The 17,067-nt window shown below is 37.0% G+C and overlaps 1 protein-coding gene across 1 annotated transcript in view; it reads right to left on the bottom strand.

Annotated features, from left to right (window-relative positions):
- SCN9A (sodium voltage-gated channel alpha subunit 9) overlaps positions 1-17,067 on the bottom strand; it is a 105,545-nt gene that overhangs the window by 71,937 nt on the left and 16,541 nt on the right. The window contains exons 7-13 of the mRNA XM_064287042.1: positions 15,401-15,464; positions 13,971-14,112; positions 9,905-10,111; positions 8,017-8,304; positions 5,474-5,845; positions 2,587-2,716; positions 1,075-1,313 (exon numbers count right to left, since the gene is read on the bottom strand). Coding sequence (XP_064143112.1) covers positions 1,075-1,313; positions 2,587-2,716; positions 5,474-5,845; positions 8,017-8,304; positions 9,905-10,111; positions 13,971-14,112; positions 15,401-15,464 — 1,442 coding nt within the window. The remainder of the gene's footprint in view (positions 1-1,074; positions 1,314-2,586; positions 2,717-5,473; positions 5,846-8,016; positions 8,305-9,904; positions 10,112-13,970; positions 14,113-15,400; positions 15,465-17,067) is intronic.

The raw sequence follows: 17,067 nt of genomic DNA, 5'->3' as shown, positions 1-17,067 counted from the left end.
GTGGATGGCTTTAACAAAGAGAAATATATTCTGTCACAGTCTAGGAGGCTAGAAGCCCAAATTCAGGGCATCAGCTCCAGGGGAAGGCTTTCTGTCTGTCAGCTCTTGGGGAAGGTCCTTGTCATCAATCTTCCCTGGTCGAGGAGCTTCTCAGCGCAGGGACCCTGGGTACAAAGGACACTCTATACTCCTGGCTCTTGTTTCTTGGTGGCATGAGGTCCCAACGTCTCTCTGTTCACTTCTCTGTTTTCTATCTCAAAAAAGATTGACTTAAGATACAACCTAATCTTGTAGATTGAGTCCTGCCTCATTAACATGCTGCTGCTAATCCCACCTCATAACATGATAGAGGAAGGATTTACAACACATAGGAAAATCACATCAGATGACAAAATGGTGGAAAATCACACAATACTGGAAATCATGGACTAGCCAAGTTGACACATTTTTGGGGGCCACAATTCAACCCATAGTAAGTACTTACTATATGTCAGGCTATTAAGTAGAAAATGTTTAATCCCTCCAAAAATACTATTAATGAAGGATTATTATTTTTTATTTTTTAGGTGAGAAAATTAAAAATTAAAAATCTTCCAAGGTCACACAACTAATAAGCAGCTCAATCAGGATTCAAATCTACATCTGTGGAAATGCCTACATGCTTCGCTACTATTGTATCAAAACAATGCTTTCATAGCTTTTCTAAAAATATGTGGGGTATGTACTCACAAGGAAGTACCAATGTAACTATAAAATATGTAAGAAAGTATCAAATTTTGAAAGCGTTGCTCCCAAGAGACCTGCTAGATTACAAAAACACTGTCAACTGTCAAGAGGTCAATCCTTTATGGAAATGGTAATGTTATTTACAGAGCCCAACACTAGCGCAAAATCTTTTGAAATTATATATATAACTAGAAACTTGGGTCTGCACAATGATTCCCATTGTGAATTCTTGAGGTGCATAATTACCTAGCTGCAGGTCCATCCCACTTAAACAAAAATGAAATGACAATGATAACAACAGAAAAAAAAGAGAAACTATAGGTACATAAAACACCATAACAAACTCACCAAATTTCCCACAGTGAGCATGTTTTTGAATTCATTAGTCATGGGGTGATGCTCCATAGCCATAAATAACGTGTTCAAAACTATGCAAATGGTTATAGCAAGGTCTACAAAAGGATCCATTACGATAAAATAGATCAACTTCTTAAATTTTATCCAATATGGAGAACAATTCCAGATCAAGAAAGTGTGTGCAAATCTGTACCACCAAGGTGGGCATTTTTGTCTAGACTCTTCAAGTTCTGGAGGAAACAAACAAGCAAACAAATAAAGAACATGAAGTCAGCCATTTGTATATCTTATTCCTAATCAGATAAAAATCCACAGTGCACTTTAATATGTAAACAAATCTTCCAATTTAGACTTTGCAAACGTAACAGGGCTGTATCTATGAAAGCATTGCATATTGCATAAAAGTCTTGTATTGTCTGTCAACAAACATGATACATCAGTGTGGGAAAGGAAGAGAAATTAATGACTGAAAGCAGACATATGGGCATCTCTCAGAGAAAACATGTCCCTGACACGGAATGGTACACAGGAGTACCGTTTTCTTAAAGGAGAACTGTTTGTTTTTCAACAACATACATGCTTTCCCCACTGTGTCTTTGATCTCTTGAAGACGGTAAGAAAATTCTATTCAGGAAAAGCTCTTGCTAGTTCACATGTGAAAAAAAAAAAAAAAAATTCCCTAAAGGTTGAGACTACAATAATTTATGGATGACTCACGCACCAGATATTTCACACCATCAGCCCGTTTACTTGTCATCATTAACTTAGGGGGTGACTGGAAACATTGCTTGGGTCCACTGGGAATGGGGCTGGTTATCCTGTGGCAAGGTGAGAACTGGGACATATTGTGGGAGTGGCAGTGAAAGCCAGCACATTTTAAAAAGTAGTCACCCTTTGAATCTCTTCTCAGTGAATCTCCGAGTCTAACCACTGTTGTTCAGACTGCATTCTTCAAACTGCTTTAATGCCCTTTCATCATAATTTTAATATGGTATCACATCACAGGTTACCATTTTACAAAGGCCTTTTCATAGAATGGGTGTAGAGTCAGCAATTTATAAACATGTGAAGTAGGTATTATTTTCTTATTCAGATTAGAAGAGGGAACAAACTCAGAGGCTAGGTAAAATTTCTAGGATCACAGTTAAGGAATCACACAGTTTAGGTTAACCCGGTTTTCTGCATCCACTACCATTAAACTATGTTTAAAAGGTCATATCACCCAATGTTCCTCTTTAATCTCAAGTAATTTCATCCATTTAAAAAAATATTTTATTGTGTTGTTGGTGAAAGGTTTCACAGCAAATTAGGTTCCTTTTACCCACTTTATAAAACATGCCAAGAGAATTCTGAGTATCCATTGGTTACCTTATTATTGCTTAAAACCATTTAAATTCTCTGAACTCCTCCTAAGAAGTTCATTTACTTTATTTGAGACTGACCAGGATTTTTTATAACTTTATTTTAAAAAGTTAGTATAGTAAAGAGAATATGGTTACTTGCCTTCCACAGTGTTCGTCAATATGCTCGCTCTACTCATTGCTCTTTGTCTGAGATTAGGGTCATTCAGCATATCCTCAGAAAGGAGATAAGAACTGGATCGTCTTTTCTTACGTATTTGATTGGTTGTACCCTGAAAAAAAGATGATTAATTAATTTTAAGAACAGGATTCTAATAAATTATAGGTATAAAATAAAACCTTACTTTAGTTATAGAGAGTAAGTAAAATTATAGACTAGATTGCTGGGTTCCAGTCATGGTTCTGCTACTTTCTGGCTATATATCTTAGGAGAGTTACTTAGTCTCTCTGTGTCTCAGTTTCATCATCAGCAAAACGGGGGTAATAATAGTACCTGCCTCATAGTCTTGTTATGAAGACTAAAAGAATTTATACTCAGGAAATTAAAAAAAAAAAAATCTAGCTGCTTTTATTGTTATAGTAACTATCATCATCTCCCCACTTCTCTGGGTCTCAAATTTAGTCAGATAATATTACCATGTAAGAGTCCTACATGAAAAGAGCTAAACTAGTATCAAGGCAGTGGTGTGTATAAAGGGATAGAATCTCAGGGCTCTCTGATAAATTTCTGTCATTATTTGTCTAAGCAATAATATAATGGAGGCTAATTACTGTTTTTTACTGCCAAGAAAGATTTCATAAACTGACCAGCATATATAAGATGATAAATGACTGAGTTTAAAAAGGCAATTTTGACTGATGGGGACTATAGCAAAATGGAGAATGCAAGCTCCATGTAAAAGAGGTGACCACTGTTCAGCTCTAAAGGTTTTTGTTGCCATGCAGGAATGTGAGCTCCATCTTACCAGGTCAATTCACTTCTATGTGAGATTTCTTATTTTTGAATCTTGGCAACTAATTCAAATTTAAAACATCATGGGTGGTTCAGTTCAGGCCAGCAACACACACACACACACACACACACACACACAAATGAACAACTATACAACTCTGCATCTATCTGCTTGTGTATGGTGTGTATGTATATATACACACCATTTTACAAATACATACATACACATTTTTTATAATAGATACATTTCACAAACGTATATAGTTCTAGAGTTGGAAAGTTGTATAGTTTGTGTGTGTGTGTATATATATAGTTACATATGTATGTGTATAAAACAGACATACATACATAGATATGTGCATGTGTGTATGTATGTTGTATACGTGCACACACACATATCAACAGGTGCCTTTTTATTTAGGTCTCTATAAACATGCTTTCTCTGCTTTGGTCTCTAATTACTGGCTTTCCAAAAGCAGGGGTATTTTTTTTCCCCCAAGTCAAACAAGAATTGGGGGAAAAGAATTTGATTAAACAAATTCTTCTCCTTGTAGACATGTTTCAGGTGTATAGATTATATTATTTGTAATGCGATTTTTCATCCCAGCCATATTATTACGCCACATTATGTTTATTGCATTTCTATTGACTCTTAGAAGAATCCATTCCTACAGTTTTGTAGTTTTATAATTTATTGTGGTACTGTTTTTTTCTGGGGTAAAAATAAAGGTCTAAATGAAAACAAATTCATTAAAAATATAAAATAATCTCCAAATCTGATATAAATTACATAAGATTTTAGATTATACACATTGTTGAAAAGCAAAAACACAACGAAGATCTGACCCCACAGAAATTTAACATGCTTATTTGATAAGGAAAAGCGCCTTGAGAGAAGGGTTGAAGCTGTATCATGCAAGCAGAGAGGTCCCATGTTTCTACAAGCACATGTAGTCATTCCAACTGAAGTAAGTGTGTGGCCATGGCTTTGATGGAACTTTATTCTCACTTGAAATACTATACTGTCTGCAAACATGGATATATGAATATGTAGCATGAACGCAAAGCTTGCTGGGTTAGTCAAAGCCCTTGATGGTATTTAGTGCAACACAGTGAAAGGCCTAAATAGGTACACTAGAAACTTTAGGGACCAGAATGAGCTGGCCTTCAACCCTAAGCAGACTTTTTACTTCAATCACTCAATGACTTGCTAAGTTCTTGGAACTGTTGTTGTTTTGGAACGGTTGCTTTGTTTGTTTGTTTTGTTTTTATGTATGTTTGTATCTATGAATGTATTTTTGTTGTTAAATTTTTATTCACAGATTCCAGGCAAAATTGATAGAGATTTTTTCACGAAGGCGGTAAATTTTATTGATACGGGGGAACTCTAAAGCATAACTACCCTATTTGCAGGAAACCTACTACACACCGAAGAGGCACAGAGCATAAGTTTTTAACCAGAGGGCTTCTATTTCAACCTCAGGGCTACAATTTATTAGCTGAGTGGCCCTAGGAAAATTACATTATTTTTCTGTGCCTCAATTTCCCCGTGTGTAACAGGGATGATAATACAGTATCACCCAATAGAGTGATTCTAAGTACTAAGGTATATATGAAGTAGCAACCTGAAATAGTAGTAGTAGTAGGCCAATAATCCAACTTTCTTTACAGAAGTAGGATCTTCTATCAACTAACAAGATCAGCATTTTCTGAAATGATAAATATCTTTTATACATTGTACTCCAAAGGAATGATTTTTAATCTTCAATTATAAAATGATAGACTCGCATTGCCGAGGAGTTGATTCCGACTCACAGCAACCCTACAGGATGGAACAGAACCGCCCCATAGGGCTTCCAAGGAGCGGCTGGTGGTTATTTTTTAATCATGTGCTGAAAATGTTTGAATTAGATGCCTACAACACATGGCATGAGGTTTAAAGTTAATGAGTTAAAGGTGTGTTTCTACAGAAGGGGTATTGCAAAATGCAGAGCCATTCACAAGATGAGAGAGAAGGCCCCTCCTGCGGAGAGACTGACTGATGCAAGATTGCCTGAGCTATTTAAAACGTCCTTACGCTCTCATCAGACGTTGCCTTATCTATTATCACCTCTGGCAGAAGCTGTCCATTGGGAAGCATGAGGGCTGAAGGTCCATCAACCAGGGAGACCACACCATTGCAGTCCACGGCGCTGTGCATCTTCCCGTTCACCCGCAGTATTGACGGGGACCTACTGGTTTGACTGATGTTACTGCTGCGCCGCTCCCTTGGTCTGTGGGGCACGAACAGCGAGCCCCTTCGGCTTTCATTGTCTCCAAAAATGCTGTGCTCGTCGTCGGCAAAGTCAGTCTCAGATCCTATATCTTTTCCTCGACCCTTGAAACTAAAAAGACTTGTTCTGCTGCTGCGTCTTGGAAAAAACAAGGAGCCACGAATGCTGAGTGGTGACTGCAGAAGAAATAAAAGATGACATGTATCTGCTGAAGTGCCGAAAAATAGAAATGCACGTCCCATCACTACCACTGAAACCACTGACCTGGGGGCAAGGACTAGTTGAAAAGAAACATACTTAAAATCAAAGAAATTCAACAGTAAGAATTCATCCAAATAAGGGATGAGATGATTTGAAGAATTCATCCTTTCAAAAAATCAGTTAAATTATTTGTTGCTGTACAGCTTTATGCTATTTTAGCCTACAGTCACCTCTCCATTCTGTTTATATCATCCATCTGGCTATAAATAATATGTTGCTCAAAAAGTTTTGAGTACTGATACTCATTAATTAGCTTTTCATAGTAAGTTCCCAAGTTCCACAAATAATTGAAATGCCTTTAAGAACAAAAACCAAACCAAACCCATTGCCGTCGAGTCAATTCCGACTCATAGCGACCCTATAAAAAAAATAAGACAGAGTAGAACTGCCCCATAGAGTTTCCAAGGAGCTCCGAGGGATTTGAACTGCTGATCTTTTGGTTAGCGGCCATAGCACTTAACCACAAAGGCTATGTCTTAAATGCTTCTTCACATTCCTTTGCTTGCAACTCCACCTCATGCATTGAGAACTCAGTTAAGGTTAAGAAAAACCTTTTGATACTAGTGAGTTCACAAAGTCGTAATATATGAGAGCTTGGAAAAGAAACTGCCCAACACCAAAGAAGGAAAAAAGAGTCACACTTACATAATTCGCATAGAGGATAAACCATAAACCCAATTGAATGCAAATTATTTGGAAGTATCTAAATCAATAAACATTAGCACTAACTATGGAAAGGACAAAGTGAGGGGCATTGTGAACAATGCAGAAATGAAAACCGGAAGGTTCTTGCCTCAAAACTAGATTGCACTACTTTTGTCATATTTCTTTTTAGTTATATCTTAAATAACTTTACATGTATTCAAGTTCTGTCTGTCCTACTAGATTGTGAAATCTTTGAAAGCAGGGGCTCTATCTTCTATTTCTTTGTATCCCTGTCAGGGTCTTTTAGACTAAGTAGGAGAACCTAGAAATTTTAAATGAAGGTTCAGTGAGAAGGATAGTAATTCTGCCTGGGGCACTGAAGAGCAGATGCGGAGGAATGAAGAGGACTGAGGAAGATTTGTGGGACAACAGCACTTCAGCTGAGTCGTGAAGAATGGGTGACAGGAGGAAAAACAAGTAAGAAAATCATCCCATTTAGAGTGTGTGCCAAGTAATAAAGACATGAAAGTATAGCACATGTAGGCAACTGTGAGCACCCCATTTTGGTGGGCTGAGGGTACTGCAGGGAGAAAAGGGTGGCCAAATGAGGCTGAAGTCAGTTCACAGTACGGATAAGATGTGAGCTTTGTTCTGTATGCAGTGGTGGTTAATTAGTACTTTTCTAAAGAGGGGCAAAAGGATGACTTAGATCTTTGTTTTAAAAAAATGATTTGAGGAAATGCGCAAAGGAAAATATGGAAATGTTAAGGAGAATAGCAGCAATGGGTCATCTTGGTGGGCTGTACAGTACTCTAGGGAGGGAGGCCTGAGATATGGAGGTTTCAGTTGAAAAAAGAAAGGAAGGGAGAGAGAAATTTTATACAAGCAAAATTAATAGAGTATGGGACTAGATGTTAGCAGCTGATGTGGTTGGAGGTAGAGGTTGTCAAAGGCCTCCCTAAGGTTTCCAGCTTGGGTGACTGAAATACTGGTGAAACCATTACATAAAATGGTGAACAAAAGAGGATAAACTGTCTAAGACTAGTTTTAACCAATGGGGCATTACAAAAAAAAACAGTCTAAATAGAAATATTATAGGTAATTTGTAGTATAAACAATTTGTTCATTTCCACAACCATGTTCAGGAACATGTTGTTTTGGAAAATTGGTTTATTCTGAAAACATTATTAGAGAAAATATGACAATTCTGAAATTATAAGCACCTTCAAAAAAATGATCAAACTTTATTTAAGTTTAACTTTATTAAAGCTACATGGAAATATCTTCTTTCCATAAATGTGCAGCAATGGATAGGTTTAACCTACAAACATACCGGCGAAGTCACTCAGTTTCCTCTCCTGAGGCCTGCTATACCCTAGCATAAAACATTTTGCTCTATCATCATCTCTCTGGTGCATGTGTTAGACAGTTTAGGTGGTACCTGATTGGGGGTAGATAATCTGTTTTCACGTGCTCGCCTAGGTCCTTCAACACCAAGGTGGACACTTTTTCTCCTGATGCTTTCTTCGGATTCAGATTTGGACAATTTTTCATCATCTCTCTTTTCTTCCCCTCTGGACAGCTTCTTTTGATTCTTTTTCTTTCTCCTGTTTCTTCTTTCTTTAGCACTCTTAGAGCTCAGTTTGGACGTTTCAGAAGAGCTCTCTGAGAGGCCCATGATTCTGCTCCTCCCGATACTTGTATATTCAGCTGCTGCCGCTGCTACTGCCTGTGGGGCCAAGAGGAAGAGGGCCCACATACGGTGAGTCATTTCCAAATTCTGGCAACACTGTGATAAAGTGCCTCTCTGACATGATTTTAATCATGCTGTCATATAATCATTTTGTCATATAATCATGTCCCTTGTACATGAAGCGATGCAGTTTTCTTTGCACTACGACCTGAAAGCTTAGAAAGCATACCTCTGATTCTCCTGCACTGTAATAAAACACCATTGTCCTTTGAAACTAAACGATTACATGTTATTACTAGTTCACAGTAAAGTAAATCTAGATATTATATGTGAAAGTTTTACGAATTAATTCTGGAACATAAAACTCACACGAACCATGTAATAAGATAACCTCTACATTTTATACAGGTAATTAATTCAGAATTATCACTGTTATCAATAGAGTCAGGCACTCTATAGTTTAATGAAGATTGAGTTATCTGAAAATGAAAGTGAATTATTAAAAAATAATATTATCTCAAGGAAATGGTAAGGCCAATAATTATTGTCCTGAAATAGACTCCTAGGAACCCCCTAGTATGCCCTTAGTGCCACCTCTTTATAAAAAATAAAAATGATTTTTAGTTATACAAATGAAATATTTATTGTAAAAAATTGAAAAAAAAATTGTGACTAAAATAAAAAATCACTCATAATCTTACATACCAGATATAAATGGTATTAATATTTCTTCCAGTCTTTATGTATATATATATAATCTTAAATTGTGATTGTATTTTATACCCAATTTTTATCCTACTATTTAATATCCTTATAATTTTCTTAAAATATGTAATTTCATGGCTGAATACTACTTCAAAATATAAAAACATCATAATCCTCTTAACCAATTTTGGACATTTAAACTCTTTCTGATTTTTAATATGATTAAAATGCTGCACTGAATATTTTGTGCAACAAAGTTTCTCTGCATTGCAGATTATTGCTTCCTCCCAGTAGTTTACATTCCTTGAAAGGGTTTAACTAGGACAAACCATCAAGCAATTTTTAAGATTCTTGGGTATTTCAAATTATGATTCCCTTAAGACACACCTCAAACTTTTTCACTGAAGTACCCCTTTGGATCCCTCAGGGTTTCTGACTTCGGTTAAAATGGTCACAACCATAAGTATGGCTCTAACATCTCATGTTTTATCTCAAAAATCCTCGTAACATTAAAAAAAAAAAAAAAGATGCACATTTTGCCTTGTATGCCGTAATTTTAACTTTAACATTAAAATAATTTCCCTAAATCTTTGTGTACATTGTTACCCCAGGGAAACACATTATGTATGTTCTGGAATTTTGCATAATCCCATGTACACTGAAGCATTGTGGATGACAGATTTAAAAGGAATAACCTCAGAACATTTTTCATGCAGGAGCCAGCCGATTATGGGGAGGGTGGAATAGGGCAGGCATCCCATTTCTGCTGAATCCAGAATTGGTTCCTTCGCCCACGCTAGAAATGACCATTGAATTTATAAACAAAAACCCATTAAAGAAAATCTACCTGGGAAAGGCCAGCCATAGGCCACAGAGCCTCTGTTGTTACCTTTTGCACTTCTAAGAAGAATTTTCAACTAAATAACAATACCTCAGCTTCTTCTTGCTCTTTTTTAAGTCGTTCTAACATCTGTTGAAATTCTAACTCTTTCTGCCTAGCTTCTTCAATGTTTGCTTGGTTCTGTTCTTCATAGGCCATGGCAACCACAGCCAGGATCAAGTTTATGAGATAAAAGGAGCCCAGGAAAATCACCACAACAAAGAAGATCATGTAGGTTTTCCCAGCAGCACGCAGTGTCTACAGGAAAACAGAAATTATTATATTAATAATACAACTTTTTTTTTTTGGTAAATTATTCCAACTAGAATGGTACGTTAGGCATAGGTAAATTAGGCAGTTTTGTATAATCTCATTTTATTGAAAGATAAAAAGGAATAAAATTATATCTTCATGGAAAACAACCAGTATTAAAACAAACACATTTTCAGTATAAATGATACAGCAATTTATTAAATGAGTGGGTGTGGGTGGTAAAGTTAGGTATGGTTCTTCATTATTATTAAACATAATAATAACTGCATTTTTTTCCCACAGGCTGAAAATTACTCATAAAACTAGCTACTTTGCTCACTTTCAAATTTTAGGAAGAGATAATATCTATGGTCCCTATTACTGCTAAAATTCTTTTATCTCAATAAATATGAAGCATTAATGATGTCATATGTCACTATACTTCTAATTTGCATTTATTTTATTTTGAGCAAAAGCAAGCATCTTCTTGCATATTTTAAAAGTCACTGCATTCTTTTATTCCTGTGAGGTGTATTTTGATATCCTTCCAGTTTTCATTTATAATATTCTCAGAAATTAATTTAAAAAAAAGTCTTAAAGAAGAATCTGGTGATTCTGAGAAAAGTGATTCATTATTATTCACAAGGAAGAATAATCATTTTGGCTTCCTCATCTTGGGATTGGGTGCTGACAATACACAAATAAAAAGATAGAGCTCATGGTTCCAAGAAGATCACATTCAAGTTAGATGAGACAGCTGTGTGAATTAACAATTATCAAACAAGAGATTAATGCTATAAATTGAAGAATATACAAAGATCCACAGAAATCTAGAAGGACCACTTGGTTTGGGAGAGGAAAATTTAAAGATGTGAACTGAGTCTTTAATTGTAAATAGGAGTTCAACAAACAAAGCATGGTGGCCAAGTGAACACTGGAGAGCCTAGTGTGTTTAGGGCACTCCAAGCAGTGAGGCACGTGTGGAAAAGTGTGTGTGTGCAGGACAGGGAACATCACAGTAGGTTTTCTATTTACCCAGGACCAGGAGCCCTGGTGGTGCAGTGGTAAAGATCTTGGTTCCTAACCAAAAGGTCGGCAGTTAGAATCCACTACCCCCTCCTTGGAAACCCTATCTGGCACTTCTACTCTGTCCTATAGTGTTGCTATGAGTCATAATCGACTTGATGGCTATGGGTTTGGGTTTTTTTGTTTGTTTTGGTTTTTACCTAGGACCAGTGGCATGTTCTATTGAGGAAGGGAGAAAGAGACCCAGAGATCAAATATGCCTAGAGAGACTAAGAAAATAATTTATGACTCAAAAACTATCCACTCTAGTAGTGCTAAGAGTAAAACATGTCTACTTTTAATAATAAGGCAATACAGTTTTCTCCATTCTAAACTGAATAAAATACACGATACAAGACTATTAAGAAACATGTTGTTGTTAGGTGACATCGAGTTGGTGCTAACTCATAGCAACCCTATGTACAACAGAATGAAACACTGCCCAGCCCTGTGCCATCCTCACAATCATTGTTATGTTTGAACCCATTCTTGCAGCCACTGTGTCAATCCATCTCCTCGACGGTCTTCCTCTTTTTCACTGACACTCTACTTTACCAAGCATTATTATGTCCTTCTCCAGGGACCAATCCCTCCTGATAACATGTCCAGAGTATGTGAGACATAGTTTCATCATCTTTGCTTCTAAGGAGCATTCTGGTTGTACTTCTTCGCAAGACAGATTTGCTTGTTCTTTTGGCAGTCCACGGTGTATTCAATATTTTTCTCCAACACCACAATTCAAAGGCATCAATTCTTCAGTCTTCCTTATTTACCATCCAGCTTTCACATGCATATGAGGCAGTTGAAAACACCATGGCATGGGTCAGGCTCACATGAGTCTTCAAGGTGACATCTTTGTTTTTCAACATTTTAAAGAGGTCTTTTGCAGATCTGCCCAACACAGTGCATTGTTTGATTTCCTGACTGCTACTTCCATGGGTGTTGATTGTGGATCCAAGTAAAATGAAATCCTTAACAACTTCAGTCTTTTCTCTGATTATCATGATATTGCTTATTGGTCAGCTGTGAGAATCTTTTTCTTTATGTTGAGGTGTAATCCATGTTGAAGGCTATGGTCTTTGATCTTCATTAGTAAGTGCTTCAAGTCCTCTTCAGTCTCGGCAAGTGAAGATGTGTCATCTGCATATTGCAGGTGGATCATGAGTCTTTCTCCAGTCCTGATGCCAAATTCTTCTTTGTATAGTCCAGCTTCCTGGATTATTTGCTCAGCATACAGACTGAATAGGTATGGTGAAAAGATACAACCCTGATGCACACTTTTTCTGATTTTAAACCACACAGTATCCTCTTGTTCTGTTCAAACAACTGCCTCTTGATCCATGTACAAGTTCCTTATGAGCACAATTAAGTTTTGTAGAATTCCCTTTCTCTGCAACGTTATCCATAATTTGTTACGATCCACACAGTTGAATGCCTCTGCATAGTCAATAAAACACAGGTAAACATCTTTCTGATATTCTCTGCTTTCAGCCAGGATCCATCTGACATCAGCAATGATATCCCCTTTTCCATGTCCTCTTCTGAATCCTACTTGAATTTCTGGTTGTTCCCTGTTTATATCCTGCAGCAGCCGCTTTTGAGTGATCTTCGGCAAAATTTTACTTGTGTGTGATAATGATATTATTGGATAGTTTTTGGTTGGGGTTGAATCAACTTTCTTGGGAATAGGCATAAATATGGATCTCTTCCAGTCAGTTGGCCAAATTTCTTGGCATAGACAAATGAGCAGTTCCAGCGATGCATCCATTTGTTGAAACATCTCAATTGGTATTCTGTCAATTCCTGGAGCCTTGTTTTTTGCTAATGCCTTCAGTGTAGCTTGTACCTCTTCCTTCATTACTATCGGTTCCTGATCATATGCTACCTCCCATCGACGAATTCTTTTTGGTATACAGTCTCTTCTGACATCTATTTTGGTCTTTTTTTTTTTTCTGTCTTTTTAATGACCTCTTGCTTTCTTCATGTCTGATATCCTTGATGTCATTCCACAACTCATTTGGTCTTCGGTCATTAGTGTTCAATGTTGTCAAATCTATTCTTGAGATTATCTCTAAATTCAGGTGGCATATACTCAAGGTCGTACTTTGGCTCTCGTCGACTTGTTCTAATTTTCCTTAGAGTCAACTAGAACTTGCATGTGAGCAACTGATGGTCTGTTTCACAGTCAGCCCCTGGCCTTGTTCTGACTGATGATATTGAGTTTTTCCATCTTCTCTTTCCACAAATGTGGTCGATTTGACGCCTGTGTTCCATCTGGTGAGGTCCACGTGTATAGTTGCCATTTATGTTGGTAAAAAAAAAAAAAAGGTATTAGCAATGAAGAAGTCATTGGTCTTGCAAATTTCTGCTGTAAGATCTCTGGCATCATTTCTATCACCAAGGCTATATTTTCCAGCTATTGATCTTTCTTCTTTGTTTCCAACTTTTGCATTCTAATCACCAGTAATTATCAATGCACCCTAACTGCATGCTTGATCAATTTCAGACTGCAGAAGTTGGTAAAAATCTTCAGTTTCTTCAATTTTGGCCTTAGTGGTTGGTGTGTAAATTTGAATAATAATCGTATTAACTGATCTTCTTTGTAGGCGTATGGATATTATCCTATCACTGATAGCGTTGTACTTCAGAATAGATCTTAAAATGTTCTTTTTCACAATGAATGCAACGCCATTCCTCTTCAAGCTGTCATTCCCAGCACAGTAGACCATATGATTGTCTGATTCAAAACACAGATCACATTATTTTGAATGGCATAACACATAGTTCCCTTGGCACTCACCTGTTGGTAAAGGTTTTCCCAGTAATCTTGGGTCATTAACCGAAATAAGGCTAAGAAGGCCCAACTGAAAGTGTCAAAGCTTGTGTAGCCATAATCGGGGTTTCTGCCACCTTTCATACAGACGTACCCTTCTGGACACTGACTATACACACAAAACAGAATATCTTAAGTTAGAGTGTTTCAGGATACAAGATAAAGAGTATTACAGAACAGTTACAAATTCATGGCTCCTTCTGTGGGGAGGAGACATACTGAATAATGACAGGAACACATGATTTGGAGTCAGGAAGAACTAGGTTTTAATCCCACCTCTACTATTTACTAGGTGGTGACTGTGTCAAATTACTTAAAAGAGGAAAATTCAAGACACCATTTATATTTCTGTGAAAAGAAGATAATAATACCAACCTCAAAAAGTTAAGATCATTATTAAATTTATACAAAATAACATATGCAAATTACTCAGCCTAGTTCCTACACATATATACCATTTAAAAAATGAGCTACAGCTGCTAACCAAAAGGTTGGCAGTTCGAATCCACCAGTCACTCCTTGGAAACCCTATGGGGCAATTCTACTCTGGCTTATAGGGTTGCTATGAGTCAGAATTGACTCAACTGCAACTGGTTTGTTGTTTGTTTTCATAGTCATCATCAAAACTTGGAGCTTTTGCCAAATATCATATAATAATCCTTAAATCCAAATGGATTGACTAGGTATGGCTTTACCAAAACTATGCCTCCCAAAGGTTATTCTTGGAATGAACAGTCAAAATATAGCAATTTAATAAGTTTGTAAAGATTTGTAACTATAAAATATTTGTCAAGCCTTTAGGCTCTTCTTTCTAAAATTAATGGATTGGTATCCATGACGTCATTACACAAACACAGTGTTCTGAGGTTCCTTTGAGATCAGGTATCTTATCTTGTTTATTTTTATGTTCCCAGTGTACACACTAGGTGTTTGCATAAGTATGAGATTCTTAATATATCTTTGCCTGTATACATGAGATCCTTTTGTTTAGAGTAGCCAAAATGTCACATTACTCAGTCATCTACAGTCACACTCAGTTGGAGAGTAAGTAGAATTTAGGAAAACCCAGTAGATTCTAACTCATAGTGATCCTATGTGTTACACAGTAGAACTGCTCCATAGGGTTTCTTGGCTGTAATCTTTACAGAAGCAGATCGCTGGGCCTTTCTTCTGTGGTGTCACCGGATGGGTTTGAACTGCCAACCTTTAAGTTAGTACTTGAACACAAACCGTTTTGCACCACCCAGGTACTTTCACTTTGGGACTGAATGACTCAAATAATATCATGGAATATATGAAAACAATACAGAATCAAAGGTTCTAATTAGCAAACTGATTGAACATGCTTGTCCTTCTTTTGCAGCATGTAGACTAAAAACAAAACAAACATTACTTACCCTGAATCTCCACTGAAACCACAAAGGAGAGCATCTTTGGATCCTTCCAAGTAATAAAAATATTCTGTTTAGGAAGAATTTGAGCAATATAATATCACTGAGTGTAAGCTGAGCGATAAAGCAGGTAAGTTAATTTATATCTCTATCTGTATTTACACATTCAGGCCTGATCCCAGGTAAGATGCATCCATTTATTTATTCCCCCTCAAATATTTTTTCATTAACTTTTATGTGGTAGGCCAGGAATATGATGATGAACATGATAAACAAACTGGCTAATTTTATGGCGCTTCTTTTTTGCCTAGGTGGGGGTGGGAGCTGGGGGAAGGACACACACTAAAAAAGTAAAAAAAAAAAAAATGTACAAGGTATTTTCAGATATTGATAAATATTCTGTTAATATTTATAGAAATATTTATAATAAATAATAAAATAATAATAAAAAATAAATTAGGACAATGTGATAAACTGTAGTCAGGGAAAGCCTCTTTGAGGACATGATATTTGAACTGAGACCTAAATGAGACAAAGAAGCCAGCCATGAAAAGAGCTTGTTGAAGAGATATCTGGGCAGGGATAAGACCAAGAGCAAAGGCTCTGCAGCAGAAATGAAGCTGCCATATAGGAGAGACAGCAAGATGGCTACCTTGCTAGATTGTAGAGAGTGAGGATTGTGGTCACAAAGTAAACAGGGGCCAGATCATGTAGAAACTTGCATAAATGGAGGGGAGTTTGGATTTTATTTTAAAAATAATTAGAAGCAAAGATGTAGGAAGTGGCATTATGAGACCTCATTTACATTTAAAAATATCATTATGACTGCTTTGTGGATGGTGGACTATGGGAACCCAGGTGTGGAAGCAAGGGGATGAGTTAAGTGACTATGGTGAGAGGTGGTTAAGGCTATTACTCAGAGAGCAGCTGTGGATATGGGGAGAAGAAGATGGGAACAGAGGTATAGGATTTGCCAGTGCAGTGCATGTGGAGTGTAGGGTAGACAGAGGACACACAGATAGATTAACTGGGGAGACGGTGGTATCAGTTACTGAGATCAAGAACACTGGGACAAGAAAAGGGCTGGAGAAAAACCAGAAACTCTGTTTTAACCATGATAAGTTTGAGATGATGACTAAATAATATACTGCATTTATCAAAGTGGCAGGGGCCCTGGTAGCACAGTGGTTAAAGTGCTCATCTGGCAACCAAAAGATCAGCAGTTTGAACCCACCATGGGAAAAAGACATGCCAGTCTGCTACCATAAAGATTTACAGCCCTGGAAACCCTATGGGGTCACTATGAGTCAGAATCAACTTGATGGCAGTGGGTTTGGTTTTTCGGGTATCAAGGTGGCAGTTGGATGCATATAGGAGTCTGGAGGTCAGTAGAGTGATTGGGGATGGAGATATACTAATGGGAGTCATCATCAAATAGATAGTTTTTAAAGCCATTGGACTTGAGTTCACATAGTAAGAAAGTATAACTAGGGAAAGGGAAGAGAGAAAAAAAAAAAAAAAAAGAAAGGAAGGGAAACAAAGAGAAAGGAAGGGAGGGGAAGGAAAGGAAAGGATGGAGCCCAGACAGAGCCTGGGAAGTACTCCAATATTTAGCAGTCCAGAAGATAAGGATTCAGCAAAGTCAGTACTATAAAATAAGCAATTTTTTTCTG

This window comes from Loxodonta africana, chromosome 6 (genome assembly GCF_030014295.1).
Source record: "Loxodonta africana isolate mLoxAfr1 chromosome 6, mLoxAfr1.hap2, whole genome shotgun sequence".
Classification (NCBI taxonomy): domain Eukaryota; kingdom Metazoa; phylum Chordata; class Mammalia; order Proboscidea; family Elephantidae; genus Loxodonta; species Loxodonta africana.
Note: the sequence above shows the minus strand (reverse complement) of the source record. Positions and strands in the feature narration are given on the sequence as shown.